This window comes from Malaya genurostris, chromosome 2, assembly GCF_030247185.1.
Source record: "Malaya genurostris strain Urasoe2022 chromosome 2, Malgen_1.1, whole genome shotgun sequence".
NCBI classification, from domain to species: domain Eukaryota; kingdom Metazoa; phylum Arthropoda; class Insecta; order Diptera; family Culicidae; genus Malaya; species Malaya genurostris.
Window position 1 is genome coordinate 323,242,020 of NC_080571.1, and position 22,075 is coordinate 323,264,094.

Consider the following 22,075-nt stretch of genomic DNA (forward strand, 5'->3'; position numbering starts at 1 on the left):
GTTTATTTCCCTGTCATTACTAGTTTAGATGAATAGCAAGTGTTTGTCATTCTCTACATAGTTTGTAGATCATCGCCAAAAAAAAAAACGAAAACCACCTTAGGTTTCTTTTAAGTTCGAAAAGCATTTTGTGTGTTTGTGTAATCGTCTATTTCTATTTAATTGTCTGTTGATTTTTAGTACTCTGCACCCAATTGGTAGTTACTTCCCAAAGCATTATTTCACCATGTCCAAACTTCAAACTACATTTGTTACTAACAATCCTTCGAGAAGATTATCTTTAACATATTAATTAGAAATGTATCAAAAAAAAAAAAAAAACAGTCGAGTATGAAATGCCACACTTTAAGTCGAAACACATATCTAAACACCAAACATGTTCTGTATTGAAGCGTTTTCAATTCACATTTGGAACATATTTTCGTTTGTTACCATACAGGAACTCGCCAAACAGAAAGAGCTGATGTACGCCGTTGAAATGGTAGGCTTCAACAGTATCTGTTAGAATGTTTCTTGTTCAAATCCATTTTAATTACTCATTAACACTTTGCAATTGGTTGAGCTGTTCTTTTGCTTCGTCTTTTTTTAACATATTTCTCGGTTTATTTTCTCTAATCGTTCAAATTAACTCGAAATGACGTTCCTTCGTTGCCGTTGAATAAATGGTGAACTTCAACCCAACCCAACCCAACTATAGCTACGATTGATTATTTTGGTTTTTTTCTTGTTATTTCGCTAGCTTCACTCACTGAGACTAACTCATTTTACAGTTTTAATGATTGTCTAATTAAAATCATACCGCTGATCCTTGTTCGATAATATTCCATTTTTTAATCAACTAACTTCATTCTTTCGTATATTAGAAATTTATTATTATGTTTGGTATATTTAGCAGGGTTAGGCAATAAAAATAAGGGATGGGGATATTCAAAGTATTAGAATTTAGAAAAAATGTAAAGGTTACAAAAGAATCATTTTTTTTGTAAGATGTTTGTTTGGACATCTTCATCAGGTGACGGATGATTAACTTTTATAGCTGTTTGCCTATTTCATTGAAACCTAATTGAAGCCAAAACTAACCCTGTTTCAATCACAACTTGGGTCAAATGTAAATACATTTGAAAGCAGTTGTTATCAATTTTTTGCCGAAAGATTTATAGTAATTTGTTCATACGAATAATGTTGACGTAAGACAGTTCGAAAAGAGATAATTGGCGAAAAACTATAACTTGCTTCCTTCAACGTTCAGGTTTCATGATCAAGCTGGATCTCACTTCAACAACATGAACAATGCAAATGTGTAAACTCCAAGGAGGCTATGTAAATCGAAGGAATCCTACACTCGAACAAAATAATCTTTGAAAGGAATAAGAACGAGTTATGACTTTCAGACATGAGAATTATAAATATATGCCATAAGTTTGGGGTAATTCTTCAAGACTATTCAGAAGCTAATCTTGTGAAAATCACAAAAACAATGTAGGTCATATTAGTAGATGGTCGTACAAATTTACTTTGACTATACTGGTTTCGGATTCAGGTTGGTCTGAAATTCCTAAACGAATCTAACATAAATTTCTCAGAGATAAATAACGTTTGAGCACAGAAAACAGTACGAGGAAGCCAAATCAGGTGAACAAGGGTAATGATCAAGTGATTGTAACCTAAACCGTTGATTTAAACCATGGTAACGATGCTCATGTGCCTCTTGTAAGGTCATTTCACAGCGATTTCGGTCTTCAATTGCCTTATTAATGCACGCTAATACTGGCTTTTTTCTGATTTGAGCTAGTCCTCCGAAAGTATACTATGCCGATCCCAGAAAACCGACATTGTGATCTTTCCATCCCATCGGGATGCATTTCGAGGCACTCGTGCTGCTTCGAAACACTCGTGCTGACTTCAGTATATTGTCGGGTAATCATTCTGCTCTCTGACGTGTAATAATGGATTCAGCCAAACATGTACTCGAAGTGCGCTTGCGTTCGTATTTCTAGCCCTAAATAAGTATGTGCGGGATCCAGCGACAGGATATCTTTATCATCTGCAGAAGCTTGCATAACTAAAGCATGCTCGCGCACTTTCTCTTTCCGCTCGACCGAATACTTAACATTGTATTATTATTATTAGCATTTATTTTATCCCGGTTTCATCCTCCATTTTATGTGGTTTTGACTATGTTCTGCTTCGTAGGACCTGCCACTGCGTATCTTATCGGTAGTGAAGTTTTGACCATCGCTCTCTCTCGGTAACTTTCAAAACCTCTATCTTAAGGTGTAATCTACAGGATCGACAGCCCCATAATATTTCTCCAACTTTTTTCGTTTCTGTTTCTGATTTCGGGAGGGACCAGGGCCCCTCTGGGTACGCGACTGATACTAATAACTAATCGCTTAACATGTATTTGCAATTTTGACGACTTTTGTATCCTGTGACTAGGGTATTCAAGTTAAATCTTTCGCCTTAATCAAAAACACTATTTTTTGCTTTTGTCATGCTACGGTTCTCCGTAAACTCCTCTCAAAAGTAAATTATAACAGATAGTTTTAAGGTTGGAATAAAATAAATCATTAATTTAATAATTTTGGCTGTCTTGAAATAACCCGATAGTTCGGATCCGAATTTACTCTTTCGTCGTTACCATTCTTATAATGACGAAATCATAAGGATTTATTTCTGACTGCTAGAGGATCGTAAATTTTATGGCCAAAGTTTCATGATTACATCCAGTCACCGTTGGGTCAAATTTGCCGTGTAGTTTCATAGTAGTTCTGGAAGATGCATGAAAGTCTTCTTGGATTATTCTTCATATGGTTTCCTTGACAAAAGAAAATACAACAGAAATATTTTGGATCAATTTCCTGGAAGGCGAAGGCATTACATTCCTTCTGTAGAATTTGGCCTTTCGCAGCCGTTTCTTAGCGTACAGAATCATTGCATGGCTAGTACAGGGTGGGCCATTTATAGTGGAAGCATCGGGCAACCCAATAACTTTCTGACAGAATTGTCAGATCGACTAATGACATATCGCGTTGGAAGCGTCATTCCAAGAAAATGTTATCATGCGTTGATAAGTAAAATTGTCGTTTCCATGCCACTGAAATCTCTCAATTAATTGAGGAACAGCCTCTATACGACCAAAAAGTTACAGTTGGGTGTGGTGTTCGTGCGGATATGGTGATTGGTCCCTATTTTTTCCAAGACGATGATGGAACAACAAAAACTTTCAATGGCGATCGTTATCGAGCCAAAACAAATGATTTTGTGATGCCCATTGTTCGTGAAAACGGTTTTGAATGGCTACTGGTTTAAACAGGACGGTGCCACATACCATACATCTCGACTAACAATCGATTTGCTACAACCATTGTTCCCCGGACGAGTCATATCGAAAAACGATGATTTTGACTAACCCCCGAGAATCATAGCTCAACTCAAAGACAACATACGACGTGAAATCGACCGATGCATTAACCAAAACGATGGAATACACCGAAAAAAAATGGCATAATTTGTACTCAAGGCCAAAACTAACGAAAAGAGACGACGCATTCTCGTTTCTCACTGAAATGATTCTCGAAGCATCGGTTGAATATCGACACTGCGCAGCATACGATTTACACTGAAAACCGAAAATGACTGAAAAAATAAATGAAAGGAAGAACACAATTTTGAAACTACTGTTCCGCTTTTATCGTTGACTGATATGGATCTTGTTGTCATAATTTGCAAGCGGAGCTGAGAGTGACATTTATTTCACGTTATTTTCGTCTATTTTGAGGCGAAATGTCTAGGAAAAATTTATTTCTGGCTTGTATTTTCTATTTGTTATACAAATTTTTCATGCTGTTATTAAAAATTACATAAAAATGAAATATTGGAATTATTACAATTTTTACTGAAAATCCGAGTTGTATTTTCACGAAAATCTCGTACGAAAATTTTTTTTATTCTTGAGTTTTCTTTTTTTTTGTCTTTTTGGAAACATATATAAGTCCGCGTGAGCCGAATTGGGCGAATATGGTGGATGTGATGGAGCACAGAATTGATTCACCTGACGGTTGCAATGCTCTCTTGTAGTGGCGCATTGTCGTGTAAAAACTTTTTTTCATTTCTCATATAGAAAGGTTTTGCAATCACTGTGAAACCCATCTTTTGAACCGAGATCTGGAAGGCTGAGTGCAAACCATTCGCTCAGTTCGTCGAGTGCTTTAAATGTATGTGTATATATGTGCGTATGTAACATAAATGTGCATTCGATTTTCTCGAAGAAGGCTGGACCGATCTTCTCAAACATAGATTCAAATGAATGGACTCCCATAGATTCCTATTGAATTTTACCCGGATCGAACTTTTGGTTCAAAAGCATCGGAGTAAAATGTGCAAAAAAATAAAGAAAAAGTGCACTCGATTTTCTTAGAGACCGCTCAACCGATTTTCTTCAACTTAGATTCAAATTAAAGGTCTTATGAATTTCAGCTGGATTGAACTTCGGGTTCCGGAGTAACGGGGTAAAATGTGCAAAATGAACTAAAAAAGTGCACTCGATTTTTATCAGAGACCGCTCATCCAATTGTCGAAAGCGTAGCTTAGATGAAAGGTCTCGTAACTCCATTTAACCCTACCGAATTTCATCCGGATCCGACTTCCGGTTCCGTGATTACATTACATTGTCAGGAGTATGGTTATATACATTATACTGACAAATTTCTATTCAATTTCTAAAAAACGACATGAACGATCTTCGCAAACTGAGATTTAAATTAAAAGTATTATGTTTTCATAAGTTGATGTAGAATTTATCCAGATCTGGCTTTCGGAAATACAGGGTTGAATGTTTATGAAATTGCAACTTGTCATATAGGACGATAATGCAATAAACGTAATTTTTTTTCTAAATTTGGTTCAAACTGTTTCAGTTTATAGGTTATTCCTTAGTAATATCAATGAAAACATGAGTTATATGAGAAAGACATCATAACATAAAAAACAGGTTTATTTTATATTATATTAAACCGTTTTGCTGCGATGGACACACTCGGACACACTCTATAAACCGCTTCGGACCACTTGCTCTTTCTCTAACATGTAGGATTCATGAACAGTTCGATTGGTAACGAGAAAGTTCATCCGGCTTCTCATTACCATGACCAAATACGATTCCGAAGTGCGCTCGCGTTCGTGTTTTTAGTCGAGAGTTCAATAGAAATTGATATCTTGCATTCTCATTCAAGTATTGTGATTGAAGCTTCACCGTAGAAATATTTATCCGATGACACCTTGTATTACTAGGCTCATGAATGTTTCAATAACATAATTCTCATTGCAAAACATAAACTGGAGCTAGTTCTGAAATAAATGAAACGGTTTTCTTTTTCATCTGTCATAACTTGCAAACTTGCCATAGAATATCGATATATTTTACTTACAATTCCTCCAGTTATCGGAAATGTCTAGAGGAAAGATGGTGTTAAATTCCCTAAATTCTATGCTTTATAATTTATTCTGCATGTGCTTTATTTAACATATTTAGCTCATTGGATTACCTAGTAAACAAAAGCTAAACGCTTTGAAAACATGACTCTAATCACAAACTACTACTATTTATTACTAATTTCGCAAAAGGAACGTGAAAGACGACGGCAGCACATGGCCCTAATCAAGCAGCTAGAACTTCGACGAAAGTTCGATGAAAAGGAGAAAAAGAAACATCAGGTACGTTAATTCGAAAACAAATCAAAACACTGCTAGCAGAGATTAATGTTTCATTTGAACCCACTTCCGTACAGGTCATCCTGGACAAACTGATTCAACGTGAGAAGAAGCTGGCCATGCGAAAACGTGATACCAGCATTCTTCAGGAGTTGAGGTAACATTCACTGTCGACATTGTCTTTCGATCAAAGCCATACTGATTTATTTCATACAACGTACAACAGAAAACCACAGGAAGATTCGGAAATCGGTGACCAGCCCGAATTGCCGGAACTGTCGCGAATTCCGGGCCTGAAGCTCACTGGAACTGGTTTTGCTGATCTGTTGATGGTGTTCGAATTCCTGCACAATTTTGGCGAAACCCTCGGTTTCGGTGAGTCAACGGGTAAACAACTTATTCCCCCCAAGATTCCCATTAAACTCACGAATTGATTTCCGCTTCCGCAGATATGGAATCGCTGCCGACGTTACAGTCGCTTCATGCAGCGCTTACTTGTGACAATGCCATCGATGCCGAAGAGGAACTGCTCTCCGTTATGACCCATCTGTTGGTATGTGCCATCGAAGATCCGGGCATTCCGAACCCGGGACGTCACACAACACTGCTGGGACAGACGTTGCGCCAGGCAGATATCACCCACTCGAATGTGTCGGAGATTCTTCGGATATATCTGTATGCGGTGGCGATCGGTGAGGTCAAACAGCAGAGTGGCATTAATCTGGAGCGAGAGAGAGAACGGCACCATCTGCCCACCGAAGAAGATATAAAGACTGCCAGCGACAAGAATCGACAGTTTTATGGTTTGCTGTCCGAGAATGTACGGTACAAACTTTCGGAACTCCTAAAGGATAAACCATTCGTGTCGATCAATCCGACAACCAAAACACAGATCCTGGCTATGCTGTGCAATGATTTGCTACTGAACAAAGCAGTTTGCAAGCAAATTGAAGGTAGTCTGGATGCACAAGCTCAACTTAAAAAGGAACGTTATTTGCTGGATAATAAAATAAGAAAATATAAAATGATGGTAGCAAGAAAGCAACGGCTTGAACAGTACGAGAAGGCCCAGGCGGCAGCGTTGGAAAAGTCACTTTCTATGAAGGCGGCCGAAGAAGCTAAACGGTCCGAGGAAGCTGCTGCCGCTGCTGCTATGGACGATGGAGGTGAAATAATAAATTTAGATGACCAACCAGGGGAGGAGAAGACTGAAGGTTGTGAAGTCGTGAATGTCGAAGAAACTGCTATTGGTGGTGCTACGGTGGCCGAAGAGGAAACTCCTGCTACTGCGGCTGCTGTACCAGTAGCAGAAACTGAATTCAATCATAAAGACGAAACATCGGTCAATCCTAGCCATGAACCTGTTTTTTTAAACAACGGAAGCAGTACTCCGATGGAAGAAAGTCCGATTAAAGTCCCACCAAACCCGCAACTTCAAGACGATTCGATGATCAAATCGAAGGAGATGAGTTACTCCGAAATGAGCGAAATGTCGGGCCTAAATGTATCGCAGCAACCCACCACAACCGGTGACTTGGATAATCCGTTCTCCAAGTCTATGATACACGATGCTCCGAGTGAAAGAAACTATGACGACAACAGTGACCTGGAAAGTGAAGGAACACAGATGGAAGAAGATGAAGATGCACAACTGACTGCCGAGGAAGCACAGAAGAAATACGACAAGATTCTTGAGGAATCGTTCCAAAACAAACAACAACTGGAAAACGCCCTCAATCAGCTACGTGTCAAGTGCTACGGGCAGGATCGTTACTGGCGTAGGTATTGGAACTTGTCGAAATGTGGAGGCATCTATGTTGAAGCGATGGAATCAACCCAGCCGGATGTGAACAAATACGAGAATGCTCTCGAGGAGGCATTTGCTAGTCAGGAGGCAGAGGTTGCTGCTGCGACTGCTACCGCAGAACCAAGCACAGCGGCAACGGCAGTGGTTGACAACATTATTGCTGGGACAGAATGTGAAGAAATACCCCCCGAAGATGATCTACCTCGTTTTATTCCTACCATAGCAGATATCGTGAAGCGCGATCGTGATAAGAATAAAGAAAACAAAGATTCCAACGAGTTTTCGCATCACGTCGGACTGGAAGATCGCAAACGAAAACGATCAGGTCGAAGTAAAAAGAAGCACGATTTCTACAATCAGGAAAGTGCAAACGATAGCGAATCCCAGGACGTCCAGGAGGAAGATAATTCCAGGACGAGTTTCAGCAATTGTGATGAAAGTAGAATGGATCTACAATCGGAAACAGATCATGCACCATCGATAGTGACACCGGTCGAGCAAGCACTGCAAGCGCTAACTCCTGCTCCAGTTATCGTGCCACCACCAATGGTTCAGGAACCCCCGGTACCGGCTCCTATTCCATTGGGTGTGAAGAAAAAACGTGAGGACGACCATCTTATGGACATCGAAGATTCTATTCCGACGGCTATTTTGGTGCAAAAAGGCAACAACCACGACGAAACGAAGATTGTTGAGGTGAACAATCAGATTGGAGGCGTTAATGTGAGCCGACAGCATGATGATGGAGATGTGAGTAGTACTTTCCAGTTGATTGCGATTTATTTCCCATTTATACCATTTATCCTTTCAGGTTCAACTGGTGCAAGATGAAACTCCGACTATCACCATTCCGGATGATGACACCGAAAGTGGAGATGCCAATCACCACCAACCGGCGACAATGGCTGGTATGCAGCAGGATGGTTTCGACCAGAACTCCCTGATGATGGCTGGCGGTGTCGTCGGAAGTAACTGTGATATTAAGCCAAAGCTGGAGAACGGTGAAATCGGCTCTAGCTGTGAATCGGGCGAAGAAGGTAGCAAAGCTCTCTATGGAAACGATGTGGAAGTGATCGAAGTGAAGGAGGAAAAGGTGAAATCCGAATTCAAGCACGATATGAACCAATATTTGATGGAACGATGGTTCTCTATTGTCGATAAAGATCTGCCATTGTCGAGCATGGAATGTCCGTTACCATCGATTAAGGGAAGCACTCCTGCTTCGATGGCCCGTCAAGTGTATACGAATATCACTTGCCGTGAGATTTGCCAGGTTCAGGGCAATCGATGGGACATTGGCAACAATATTCAATTTTTCAGTGTTCCTTTGGATAGAGGTGTTGAGATTCATTTTAAAAATGAATCAATTCTATCACTTTCTGGGCTGGATGAAGACGAAATGAATGACGTTATTGCTAAAAAGGTGAAGAAGGAACCGGAACAGCTGGTTGATCTGAAACCGGTCGCAAAGCGAGAGTCCATTGATGAGAACAATGCGGAATTGAAACATGACATCAAGCAAGAAGGGGAATCGGAGGAGTTTGGTTCTTTTTCACTTCCCGCTTACATGACATTAACGTTAAGTAACTTGACCGCTTACGTCCAGTGTGATCAGTTTCAGCCTCTGCAAATGACTCCAGAAGAGAAGAAACAGTTGGAAGAAATCAAAGCGCTGGGATGTTTGCAGAAACCGGAAATTAAACCTATTCATAAACAACTTCGCCACGGTTGGTGGAAAATAGATGAAATAGATGAATTGAATGATTTCATTAAATCGCTCAATCCACGAGGAGTACGTGAGCGTAGTTTGAGGCAGAATTTGCTTGAATCTCTCTCGGATAGTGTGAATTTGACTACGCCTTATCCAGTGGCACTTCCAAAGAACAATGCTGTCTCGTACGGCTGGATTGAGTCTGAGGCGTGGAATGCGTGGAATCCGGCGATAGCCCGCCGTGTAGAGGTTGCTCTACTGGATCAGATCGAAGCCATGGAGGATAAGGTTGCGTCCGCTTCGATGCAGATAAAAGGATGGCAAATTCCCCAGCGGGAAGGAGACAGTGATAACGACGTCGTAGAGGAAGTTACCATCGATATTCTGCGGGATCGGATAGCTGGACTGGAGGCGGCTATCGAGAGACGTTATCTCAAGCCGCCACTGGGAATCAAGTGAGTAAAGTAGTGAGAAAATAATTTGTCTCCTCAGATGCGCTGTCCGGCGTGTGAGGGACCAGCGAAGCATACTTATGAATAATTATCCTTCGTTTTCTAGTACGACGGAAGCACAAATGGCTGTCATCGCACAGCAGGAACACAATCACAGCACGTCGCTTGCAAATACGTCCAACTGCTCAAATAGTTCGGAGGATGAGAACATTCCGAAAGGTTGGTAGAAGAGCTTTCGACCGTTTTGGATTCATCACCTTCATTGGCCTTCTTTCCTTTACAGGTTTAATGTCATGGCGCGACGCAGTCGAACGATCAGTCACTACCGCCCAACTATCGATGGCACTGTACGTGCTGGAATCGTGCGTCGCGTGGGACAAGAGCATAATGAAAGCGGTAAGTGTGTTTATTGATTCATAACTACAATTCCTTTTGTTAAAAAAAATCAACTATTCCCCTTCATCCCGTCCCGAGTAGTCGTGGATCGTTTTCGGGAAGGCTACCGCGTTCTGAAAGCACATGATCCAAACGAGTTGTTTCCGAAAACGATCACGAGATTTGATTCTACATCGACAACGTTATAGTGTGCACTTTTCCTTCTCCTTCGAAGCCGATGAATAAAAACAATGCGAAATATATCGGCTATACTAACACTACTAATTGGTTGAAGTTTTGATTTGTTTGCTTTGACTAACGTTTAGTTCTGATGAAAAATATTCTATTCTTACAATCGTCTAGCTGGGTTAGTTAGGATTATTTAGAGAGAGATAGAAAGGTGCTTACTGTTGGTGTTAGGGAACGATAAAGATTCTGCGACTGGAGAGTGTAGAGGACATTGTTCAATATCACTGAAATTCAGGTTGTCGGTTTTTTAGTTGATTGGATATCAAACATCTGCACACTATTTCCATGACAATAACTTCTTCTGAATTCTTTGATCCAAAACGCATATTGTAGCATTCATTTCAATACCTAATCAGCATATCGGACAGTTGATGACTGTGGCTCTCAGCTTTTCGATTTACGAGTATTTGCGATATGTTACAGGGAGTTTATTGGAAGAAAAAGCCAAATCTCCGAATTTCCCGAGATAGTTGCTTCAAACTGTGAACAGGCTTTCCTACAAATTAGCTCTCAATGATTAACTCTTAACATTTTAGATTGGAAGAACCAATCCAAGGTAGCGAAGGTCTGAGAGGATCCATTTTCTGTCATGATATTAAAACATCTCGACCGACTTCATAATGCTTCGTTTGTAAATTGCGATAATTTTCGGTTCATACTCATACCAACTTCTACTCTAAGACGCGCTTTCAACATATTCGCTTCTACCGACTGTTTGGCAGTGTATTGAATGAAATCGAAACCAACTGACACGTTCCATTCGAACTCACGTCCCAATAGTGGCTTCAACAAAGGACATTGTTTTCGATCAATTGTGACTCATATTTCCATTTCGAAATGAAATTTCCATCTGACTTCCATCCAGAAATTTCATTTCGAGCCTGTAGATCAGTATCGTATTTTATATTCTGGTAAACGTCGTCCGTTTGTGCTGAGACTAAATTGGATTTCCCTTAAAACATGTTTCGGATATCGCTTCCATCTTCAGGAAAGGTACCAACATTATCAACATTATTCAGTGGCGTCTCGTCCTCATGTGCACCTCGTGCACTGCACAACCGGTCGAATTGAAGGAATGAACTACGTCCCCAACCCTGTTGTCGCTGTGTTAGTGTTTTTTCCGTGCACATGAGCTACTGCACCGATTCAAGAAGAGAAAGAATTACTCAGTTCAGCTCTGAGATTTGTTTGTTTAATAAAAAATCACATCCGAAAGTATATCGTTATCTCATTGTATTGAAAAACACAAGCGAATCTCCATTCCTCAATCTTTAGTTTTCACTTACAACGAACTGTTTCATCTGCTATCATACTACATAAGCAGTGCACAACTAGTCAATTTTGTCACGAAACACCGCTGCATTCATCCAAAAATGCGCCTCATCACTGAATAGAATTTTGCTCTATAAACAGTTTTAATTGAGAACTGATTAGAGAAGTCACTTTACACTGTCAAAACAACTTTCCGTCAATAGAGTAATCCCTATTGAAAAATCTGTTTTAATCCACCTAGTGGTGTAAAGATGCCAGCAGAAGTTCTTCGAAATACTACAATTTAAAAAAGTTTAGAAAATAGTTTTGAAGATTTCTGTTGCATAATACTGCTATTCAGGAATCAGAACAAATTGGCTCAAATGGCACGTTCCCCTTGATATTTGGAGATTTGTGCCTTGCCATCAATATGTTTTTAGCATCATTTTCCCGATATATAAGAGGGAAGGATTGAAAGGAAATGGTAAGGGTTGGACTAGGAGGATGGGAAAAATTGACGACACAAAAACACATAAAAGCAGAAGTAAATTCTGCACCCCTAAGGGATGCTGAACAATCTGCTGAGGATCACATTTAGTGGAAGCAGAAGGAAATTCTGAACCTCAACGAGGTCCAGAACAGTCTGCTGTTAATAAAACCTCCAACCCCCGAGAGGATTTAGAGATCTTACAAAAGCGACACCATTCTGCACTCCCGGAAGAATGCAGAACGACTCGCAGTATGTAAGAGCAGAAGTGAATTCGGTACCCCCCAAAGGATGCCAAACAATCTGCTAAACCCTATTTAAGGTGAATACAGAAGGGATTCATTCACTCCAGGAAGAACGATGAACCCTTCTGACTATAGCTCCTTACCACATTGGGTGAGAAACGAGAGAATATCCTTCAATTTTAGCTCCGCATACACAGACTCAACCATGTATGGAGAACCAAAAACCCGGATACGTAGCTGCGTCAATGCGGGACAGTTACATATCAGATGATATGAAGTACCATAATCGCATTTACACAAATCACACGAATAATACTCAGCACGTTGAATAGTAGCCATGTGATAATTGAGTTTGCAATGTCCAGTCTGAGCTCTGACCAGAATACTTCAATGATACTTGGAGAAATGCAGTAGACACTTTGACATTTTCAGATTTAAATCTGGTAGAAATGCTTTTGTCTGAGCGCAAGTTTGCAAGCTGCGTCAGTAGCTGGCATGTTTGGATGCAGCCCAAGAACGTATCTTGTGCTTTATACAACTAGTTGAAAGTGGTAAAGCTGGTTCAGGACCAACGAAATCATTCGTTGCACCAGCTCTAGCCAACTCATCAGCCCATTCATTTCCAGTAATACCAGAATGGCCGGGTACCCGTAAGAAGTAAACAGCATTTGAAATGCTGAGGTCTTCAATTTGAGTTCGACATGCGATCACTAGATTCGACCGTGAGTCATTCGAACTGAGTGTTTTTAAGGCTGCCTGACTGTCGGAACAAAAATAAATTCGTTTACCACAGATCCTCTGCTAAAGTTCCGATTGTATTCCACACAGAATCGCGTAGATTTCTGCTTGGAACACAGTACAGTATTTACCAAGTGAATCAGACTGCTCTAGCCTCATTTCACGACAGTAGACACCAGCAACAGCATGACCATAGAACAGAGAACCGTCCGTATAACAAACTATGTGTTCATCAAGTTGTCGTTCCAAATAACCAGTCAACCATTCCTCACGAAGAGGATAGGTCACATTGAATGGAAAACTGCATGTGAGAGTTAGGTCACTAGGAGCGAGTAAATACTCATCCCACGTAACCATTTGAGACCACAAGCGAGTGTGGCTAGTAGCATAATCCAAAGGGTTACTGTTCCAAAGCCTATAACCTTAAGACGGTATGCACAAGATAATGCTTCTTGTTTTAGGAACACATGTAGTGATTTAATGCACAGTAGCGCCTTTAGAGCAGCAGTAGGAGTTGTCGTGAATGCTCCTGTCATCGCCATTAGGACCATCCTTTGGAGATGATTTAGCTTTGACTAAACTGTCGCGACTTCTCCTTTCTGCCACCATACAAGACATCCATATGCTAAAATTGGTCTAACAATAGTTGTGTAGATCCAATTAATATATCTGGGTTTGAGTCCCCACGATTTTACAAAAGCTCGTCTGCATTGGCCGAAAGCCATGCAAGCTCCTTCAATCCTGAAGTCAATGTGAGCAGACCAATTCAGTTTTGAGTCAAGAATAACCCCGACGTATTTAACTTGATCGACCACAGTGACCCCTGAACCAAAGAACTGCAACGGACGAGCTTCTGTAATTATCCTACGATGAGTGAAAAGCACCATTGATGTTTTGCCCGGATTTACAGATAATCCAACCTGACAACACCATTGTTCAACAGATCGCAGGGCTTGCTGCATTAAATCAAAGAGAGTGTTAATGCTTATACCGGTCATCAATATATGATAATCGTCGGCAAAACCATAAGTCGGAAATCCGAGGTTATTAAGTTTCCTTAACAAACTATCAGTGATTAGGTTCCATAAAAGTGGGGATAGTACACCACCTTGAGGAAAAACCCAAGATATTCCGTTCACGACTGCAATGTTTAACCTCCTGCAGCCATTCAGCCATCGGCACGGAAATACACCTTGACTTAGGAGTTCCTATTTTTGTGGCCTTTTACGACATGGAACTGGAAACCAGTGGATCAATTCTTGGTAAAAAATAATTCCGCCGGATGCCACACGGCTTACCTGTTTGGTGGACTTATACCACCGGTACAGGTGGACCGTAGCGTTATTCTTAGCCAGTTGGGAAACCGCTACCGACACTACACGGCTATCTAGGCTGCTCAGAGAGGGAAGTTAACATTGATGGTCAACTTCCATGGATGGCCGAAACACCGCTGCATTCATCTAAAAATGCGCCTCATCACTGAATAGAATTTTGCTCTATAAACAGTTTTAATTGAGAACTGATTAGAGAAGTCACTTTACACTGTCAAAACAACTTTCCGTCAATAGAGTAATCCCTATTGAAAAATCTGTTTTAATCCACCTAGTGGTGTAAAGATGCCAGCAGAAGTTCTTCGAAATACTACAATTTAAAAAAGTTTAGAAAATAGTTTTGAAGATTTCTGTTGCATAATACTGCTAGATAAATATACTACATTCGGACTGGTAGTCGGATAAAATTCAGCAGATCTTTTATGGGATTATCAATGGTTGGTTTATTTGGTTACAGAGGTAGCTAATGAAAAAAAAATTGAAACTGCCACTTTTACATTAAGCACCCTACCTCTGGAAGCAGGGGTTTAAGCCGAATAAAATTTAGAAGTTTGTGGAAAGCCATCTCCGAGAAAAGTGAGTGACATTATTTTAACATTTTTGGTGCATAACACCCTGTAATTTCGGAACCGGAAGTTGGATCCAAACGAAATTTCAGAACTTTGTATGGGGCCCTGAGACCTCTCATTTGAATCTAAGTTTATAAAAATCGGTTGAGCCATCTCCGATTAAAGTGAGTGACAATATTTCTCTCTCTGTGAGATAACACACACAAAACTGTTTTAATACTTCGCTTAGTGTTTGGGCCTCGGATCCCTCGAATGACCAAGTCCTAGTTCTGTTTGGTTTTGACGTCTGGGTTGTCTTAGATATTTTAGTTGAAATAGTTTAAGTGTCTAGGAACTGCCCGGACGAGACTAGCTACAAAACGTAATGTTTCACTGTGAGACAAACCGAAGATTACTAAACCTGAGTTATAGTTGTTAGTAAGAATCTGTTCTTTCGAAAATATATAATTAATCAGATCAAGAATTAACATTACTCCCTATTTTTCTAGCGGTAACCGGCTGCCTAGAGATTGAAAACTGAAATCTCAAAGATTGAAAACTGAAATCTTAAAGATTGAAAACGAACATTTCATTAGAAATTTTCCAATACACTACCTGGGAGGGCGAGTTGTTTTTTTCTCACGAAAGAAAAGATGAAAATTATCAGACAGTAAAATAATTTCGCATTCCGTGAAAAAAAAAACGGTTATTACATGTTAGACGTAAGACAAAAAGTCCAAGATATTGTTGCTTCTTCTATGCTTTATAAACAATGACTTATACTATACCTAGAACCGTTGAAATTAGTTTTTGCATGCGTACTTTTCCTTAGTGGTTTGATTGTTTTAATATAAAACTTCGCTTTTTTGTTTCTTTTCCGTTCTTTCTTTTCGGCTACCTATTTTTGGTTTCGCACGACTAACCTCTGGTAAAACAACTCGACATGTAATACAAAATTCAGGCTTCCGACAGAATGGAACCACCAACGACGCCTTCGAAAAAGCAAAAGAATTCGAAGAAGAAGGAAAATAGTACTTTCCCATCCTCCGTTACTACTACTGCTGCTACTACTACTACTAACAATGCTAACAGTAGCAGTAGTGGTAGTAGTAGTAGTAGCAAAGTTTTTCCTATTGCCAACAACCTCTCAACTAACCAACATCGCAGTGCTCTCGCCATGAAAACACAAGTTTTACAGCAGCTAAGGAAGAACCGCTCGAAACCAATTCCTTCTTCTAAACTTCTATTGCAGAATTGCCAGTTCTGCCAATCGGGAGAACAGGAGGATAAGTTGTTGTTGTGTGATGGATGCGATCGGGGTTATCATACCTATTGCTTTAAGCCTCGGATGGACAAGATTCCGGATGGTGATTGGTCAGTATATTCGTTCTGTTTTGGGCGGGAAACAAACACTAATTCGGAATGCTATTTATTTTAGGTATTGCTTCGAATGTAAAAACAAGGCTACCGGTGATCGAAAGTGTATCGTTTGCGGTGGACAACGGCCTCCCCCGTTAGGTAAGATGGTCTATTGTGAACTGTGTCCTCGGGCTTATCATCAGGACTGCTACATTCCACCCATGCTGAAGGTATGACTGTGACTTTGCTAAGACATTTTACGAAGTCGGGCAAGTATAAGTATTTTTTATTCTATTTTTTAGTATCCTCGCGGCAAATGGTACTGCCAAAACTGTATCTCGAAAGCCCCTCCCAAGAAGAAACCTCAGCGCAAACCGAAAGAGAAGCAAAATCACAACTCCTCATCATCGCAGCTGAACCAGTCCAGTTTGAGCAATCAATCAGCGAACCAATCGCTGAACTCATCCCACGAAGAGATCCCACCATCGACGACGCCCACGGCCATGCCCGGAACCCCAATCCCCAATACCATCTCGAACGCAAACACCATTCCTTTAAGGTAGCTATTACTGTTTGAAATGTTACATTTCCCCCCTACCCCATCACTAGAAGAACGAATTACATTAAACGAGAAACCCATTAATACAGTCCAGCACATTCAGTAGCATCCACGAGCCATGAAGAGCTGTCGTCGACTACTGCCATCGTAGCCCAGTGTTCATCAGCGACGATACCAATGCAGTTAGATTTTAGTCATCAGCAGCCTCATCATCACCAGCAGGCAGTTGCATTTCCACAGCAAGCGTACTCCAATCTCGAAGGTACACCGGCATCCAATGTACTCAACAGCTTCCAACTGCCAGCACCGCCACTGGCAAACAGTTACGACCCGCTGCAACAACAGCAGCACCAACAACAGCAACAACAACATCAACAACAGAATCAATTACATCAACAGCAACATTATCAGCATTATTATCAATCTCAACCCCAGCAACAGTATTATGGTCAGCAGCCACCACAAATACCGGACTACAATGTGTACGCCCATCAGCAGCAGCAACAGCAACCACAACTACCGATCCCAGAATCTCATCTTTATCATCCAGCTGCTGGTAGCAGTGTCACTGGCATGGCACCTCACACTATGCAACCCAACGATAATAACAGCAGTATGGAAATTAGCAGCCTCAATGCGTCTATGGCAAGCAATGACGGTTCCCAGTACGAGGGACATCACACACCACAGCAACCCTGCCAGGATAATAGTGGCAGCAGCGGGGGTAGCAGCATAACCACTTCTACGCCAACCCCGGGTTCCGGTTCGGCTGGGTACTACTCGCCATCCAGTGCGAACGCGTGCGCTTCCGGTTCCGGGTACGATTCGGAAAAGCACTGTGAATCGTCCGAGGAACAGCCCCACTCGATGTCAGCGAGCGGTTCGCACAAGTCCGACAAAAAGGACCGCAAGGAACGGGACGAAGCGAGAGAGCAAGCCAAAAAGGAAAAGAAAGCCACTAAAAAGCTGATGAAGGAGTTGGCCCCGTGCAAGACGATCCTGGAGGAGATGGAGGTGAGTTGTCGGTTGATACTTTTTCCCAGTCAACTGTATTTTATTTGATCTGTTTTATTTCCGCTCAGGTGCACGAAGATTCCTGGCCATTTCTTCTGCCGGTGAATACGAAACAATTTCCAACCTACCGAAAAATTATTAAATATCCAATGGATTTATCAACCATCAAAAAGCGCATACAGGACATGATGTAAGTACCCGCGGAAGGTGGCAGTCACTCTTATCGTACTAAACCCCGATCATCTCCCGTTTTCTCTAGCTATAAATCCCGCGACGATTTCATCAACGATGTGCGGCAAATCTTCGACAACTGTGAGGTGTTCAACGAGGACGACTCTCCGGTGGGCACGGCTGGCCATGGAATGCGCAAGTATTTCGAGCAGCGGTGGGCCGAACTGACCGAGAAACACTCATCATGATATCACGCCGGCAGCGGAGCCGCCAACCAAAAACCGCCACCAGAAGCAGCAAACGTTGCAACAGTAACAACAGCAGCAGCAGCAGAAACAGCAGCCGCACCGGGAGAAATTATGTCACATGGGAATTTGTTGGAGCACGACAAGGGAGAAGAAAGTTTCCTACCAACGTCGTGTATTGTACCGGCATCTACTGCTGATCAGGACGAAGATGAAGGTGATATTGCAATGGCAATGGAAGAAGAGCACGAAGAGCGAGACTAGCAGCAGCAACAACAGCAGATTCAGGCTGTCGAAAAGAATAGTAACCTTGCAGCAGGTGGTTCCGGGGATGATTAGAGGTTTAGATTTAATTGATTTCGTATTAGTAAACTCGCCAAGCGAGTGTCATGCACCATGTGAGAGGAAAATACCGTCGCAGTATTTTTTTACTTTCCCCTGTGTCGTCTGTACATTTTATCTTCTGTTTTTTTTCAATTGATTTACACTGTCTCAGTCCCATGTGAGAATGCTGCAAAATCACCACCAGTTTGGAGTAACAAAATTCAGTATTGTTCGGTAAACGAAAGCGAGACTATAGCCATTAGTCATTTGAACTCGACTTCAAAATTAAAATATATCAAAACAAACAAAAAAAAATCCATTACTCAACATTAACTTAAATGTATTCAAGCAAGAAAATAGACTGTTTTACAAGTAATGAAACAAAAGATAACTTATTAAAAAAAACTACGAACTCCCTCTACCTTTAGCATTTAGAAGTTCAGAAGTAAAACGACAAATTCCTTCAAAATTGCATCAAACATTGATAGACACGTGATTGAGTAGAGATATGTGGGACAAACAAGAGTATGACCACTTTAAAGTGTATGTGACCGCTAAATTTGGAAGATACAGTTGATTCGTAGGATTCATGCAAATATATTTTTATCACTCAAACTTGGTTTCCAACACGCAAACGCTAACCAAACCATACAAAGATGCTGCAGGAAAAAAAAATACTTTTGCAGTTCATAATAAAATCACACAATCGTTTGCTTTGGAAGTCCCACACACACTCGGAGGTTTGTATTTCCACAGCGTGGAAATACGACCAAACTGACTTGTAAATAGTAGAGTTTAGTATTTTTTTTACCGTTAAGTGCAAGAAGTTTTTAAAATGCGAACGCAGATCTATTTATAAGAACGGAAGAAGAAAACAATTACTTTTCGCCACCGCAACCTTTTGGTGATTTCTACTTCTATGCGAAAGAAAGTGATATCATATAAACAGGCTAACTCATTTCTCACAATCCGGTTAGTTTGTGAATATATATATTTTTTTCTCAAACCTCCCGACAACCCGACAACCCGGGATTTTCGCTTGTGAAGCATTGAATGAATGTGTTTAGGAATTAAATCCACTTAATATTTTGTTTTTGGTGGAAATCAAGAAACTGCTACAATAATTAATTGATAACAAAAATACTAAATCATTGTCATTGTACGGAAGAAAAGTAGAACATGTTTCATATTTATGACAGAACAAAAAAAAAATCAATCACATTAGAATTATGTGTAATTTAGGTACTTTCTAGGTCATTATCGTACAATATTACTGTACATTTTCGATTATTTTTACGTCCCCCTCCCGACCTTCACTTAACAGAATATAAAACTACTGAGTTGTAAGTCAGCGCCCCCAAAAGAGAAATCGAACGGCCGAGTAAAAACTATATTTATGGAAAATGCAAAATGAAATGGCTGCGAAAACAAGAATGAACATGAAATCGACCAACTAACAATGATGGTTGTTAACGTTTCGTCGTCATGTAATCGCAAGTTCAATGCAAAAGAAAGAAAGAAAAAAAAACAGAATAACACAAATAAACGCAGTAGTGATTCAATGTGAATATTATCGATGTACTGATTAGAGACTATGGTAAACGAACACCGCGAGATTCATAATCCACTGCTAAACTACTACAGTAATAGTGTGTTGTACTATTTGAATTTGCTAATAACTTACAGTGGGTAGAGTTTTCTATTTTTTGTTTGTTTTGCGTTTCCTAGCATTATATTTCTCGCCCTGTGCGCTTTTTGCATTGACACACTTACTTTTATTATTTTAGATATTAACGCTCGCTAGCCAGCTGAACCGGAAGTAAGTGGTAATTGAACATTAATGAAAATATGTTATTAAATATGTACATATTTTGACGATTTCGCAAGTAAGGTATTAAATAGATTAAAATTATTGAAGAATATGAAACCGTTTGCTCATTATTTCAAGTAAGAGAAAGAAACTATTCCATGTTATTATTCCATGCATTACTACAGTTTGTATTTTTGAAAGGAATTTGACTGATTTGATTTGGTTGAAACATCGATGTCCCCATAGAAGCGTTCAGATGTATTGAAGCTGATGATGATTGTTCCCCGAAATCGAAGAATTTTTACGCTAAGGATTTGTTTCCTATTAATGAGAATTTGCTGAATAGTTTCTCTAGTTGAGCGTTGTAATAAAGCAAATGGGAAGCTTTTTTTCGGATTTTGAAGAATATTTTGCTCTAAAAAATACATTTCTCAACATTCTACTAAAAGGCTCAAATGTGGGCTTTCTTTCTAGGTTAAATCTAGCGACCCTGACAAACTTCAATGATAATGCAATGCACAACTCTTCATGCTTATGACAGACATGTGATATCGGTATCACTGTACACCATGAAATCACATGTCTGTCACCCTGAATCACGGTGGTATCACGCGAGCATCATGATACAATGGTGATTTCCGTACTACGGTCATTTATCGTTGTACTGTGCAAATGCACATCACTGTTTACTGCTACCAGCGCCATTTGCGAACGATGGTGAACACATGAAACAATATTTCATTTTTCTGAGCATCAAATACTAGCATCAGCCATTGTTTTATTTTGAAAAAAAAATCTGTAAAATGCTAATAAGCAGCATAAAACTTATATATTTTATCAACGTTGTAGCATATTTTCAAGAAGCAGTCAAACCAAGAAATGTTCTTAAATTTGGTGAAGTTTTGAAATACAAATAAGTAAAACAATATATTCATATTTGCACATAAAAATCAGCACTATCGACCAAATGTTTTCTATTCAATAACAAGTAAATTTATTATTGAAATGGATTTAAAAACATTATGATTCATATTTTGAATGTACATGCGGTAATAATAAACGATAAATATCCAACACATCAATAAACCAATTACGCAGTCATCCTGTTTATTGATAACCAATCGAAATTCCATTCATCACATTTGTACCCCTATATTCATTTCTGGAAACTCTAAGTCTTCTAATGATTTTGTCTTATATCATCAGGTTGAATGTCGTTGGATAGAAAGAAAACTTGTTTTTAAATTGTTTCCATGTTATTATTCCATGCATTACTACAGTTTGTATTTTTAAAAGGAATTTGACTGATTTGATTTGGTTGAAACATCGATGTCTCCATAGAAGCGTTCCGATGTATTGAAGCTGATGATTTTGAGATCGCATTGTTCCCCGAAATCGAAGAATTTTTACGCTAGGGATTTGTTTCCTATTAATGAGAATTTGCTGATTAGTTTCTCTAGTTGAGCGTTGTAATAAAGCAAATGGGAAGATTTTTTTTTGATTTTGAAGAATATGTTGCTCTAAAAAATACATTTCTCAACATTCTACTAAAAGGCTCAAATGTGAAAAAATGTGGGCTTTCTTTCTAGGTTAACACCCTCATTCTTGTTTACGTCCGTATCCGCAATACGACGAACGGGTACTTTCGAACGAATACGAATAAGCCATTCTCGTTTTCACTCGAATG

The 22,075-nt window shown here is 39.9% G+C and overlaps 1 protein-coding gene across 19 annotated transcripts in view; it reads left to right on the plus strand.

Moving 5' to 3' along the window:
• Positions 1-20,505, plus strand: part of LOC131431358 (uncharacterized) — a 142,401-nt gene extending 121,896 nt beyond the window's left edge. For 13 of the 19 annotated variants that reach the window (XM_058597025.1, XM_058597015.1, XM_058597028.1 and 10 more), the window contains 14 exons: positions 440-481; positions 5,626-5,715; positions 5,790-5,869; positions 5,939-6,099; positions 6,162-8,269; positions 8,331-9,685; positions 9,789-9,901; positions 9,966-10,078; positions 16,159-16,280; positions 16,345-16,495; positions 16,568-16,824; positions 16,914-17,838; positions 17,907-18,028; positions 18,098-20,505. In XM_058597025.1, the coding sequence (XP_058453008.1) occupies positions 440-481; positions 5,626-5,715; positions 5,790-5,869; positions 5,939-6,099; positions 6,162-8,269; positions 8,331-9,685; positions 9,789-9,901; positions 9,966-10,078; positions 16,159-16,280; positions 16,345-16,495; positions 16,568-16,824; positions 16,914-17,838; positions 17,907-18,028; positions 18,098-18,257 (5,799 nt within the window). In that variant the 3' untranslated portion in view covers positions 18,258-20,505. Of the gene's footprint in view, positions 1-439; positions 482-5,625; positions 5,716-5,789; positions 5,870-5,938; positions 6,100-6,161; positions 8,270-8,330; positions 9,686-9,788; positions 9,902-9,965; positions 10,079-16,158; positions 16,281-16,344; positions 16,496-16,567; positions 16,825-16,913; positions 17,839-17,906; positions 18,029-18,097 lie in introns of those variants that run through there. The other 6 variants (XM_058597026.1, XM_058597029.1, XM_058597027.1 and 3 more) reach the window with 4 other exon arrangements.
• Positions 20,506-22,075: the final 1,570 nt, after the last annotated feature.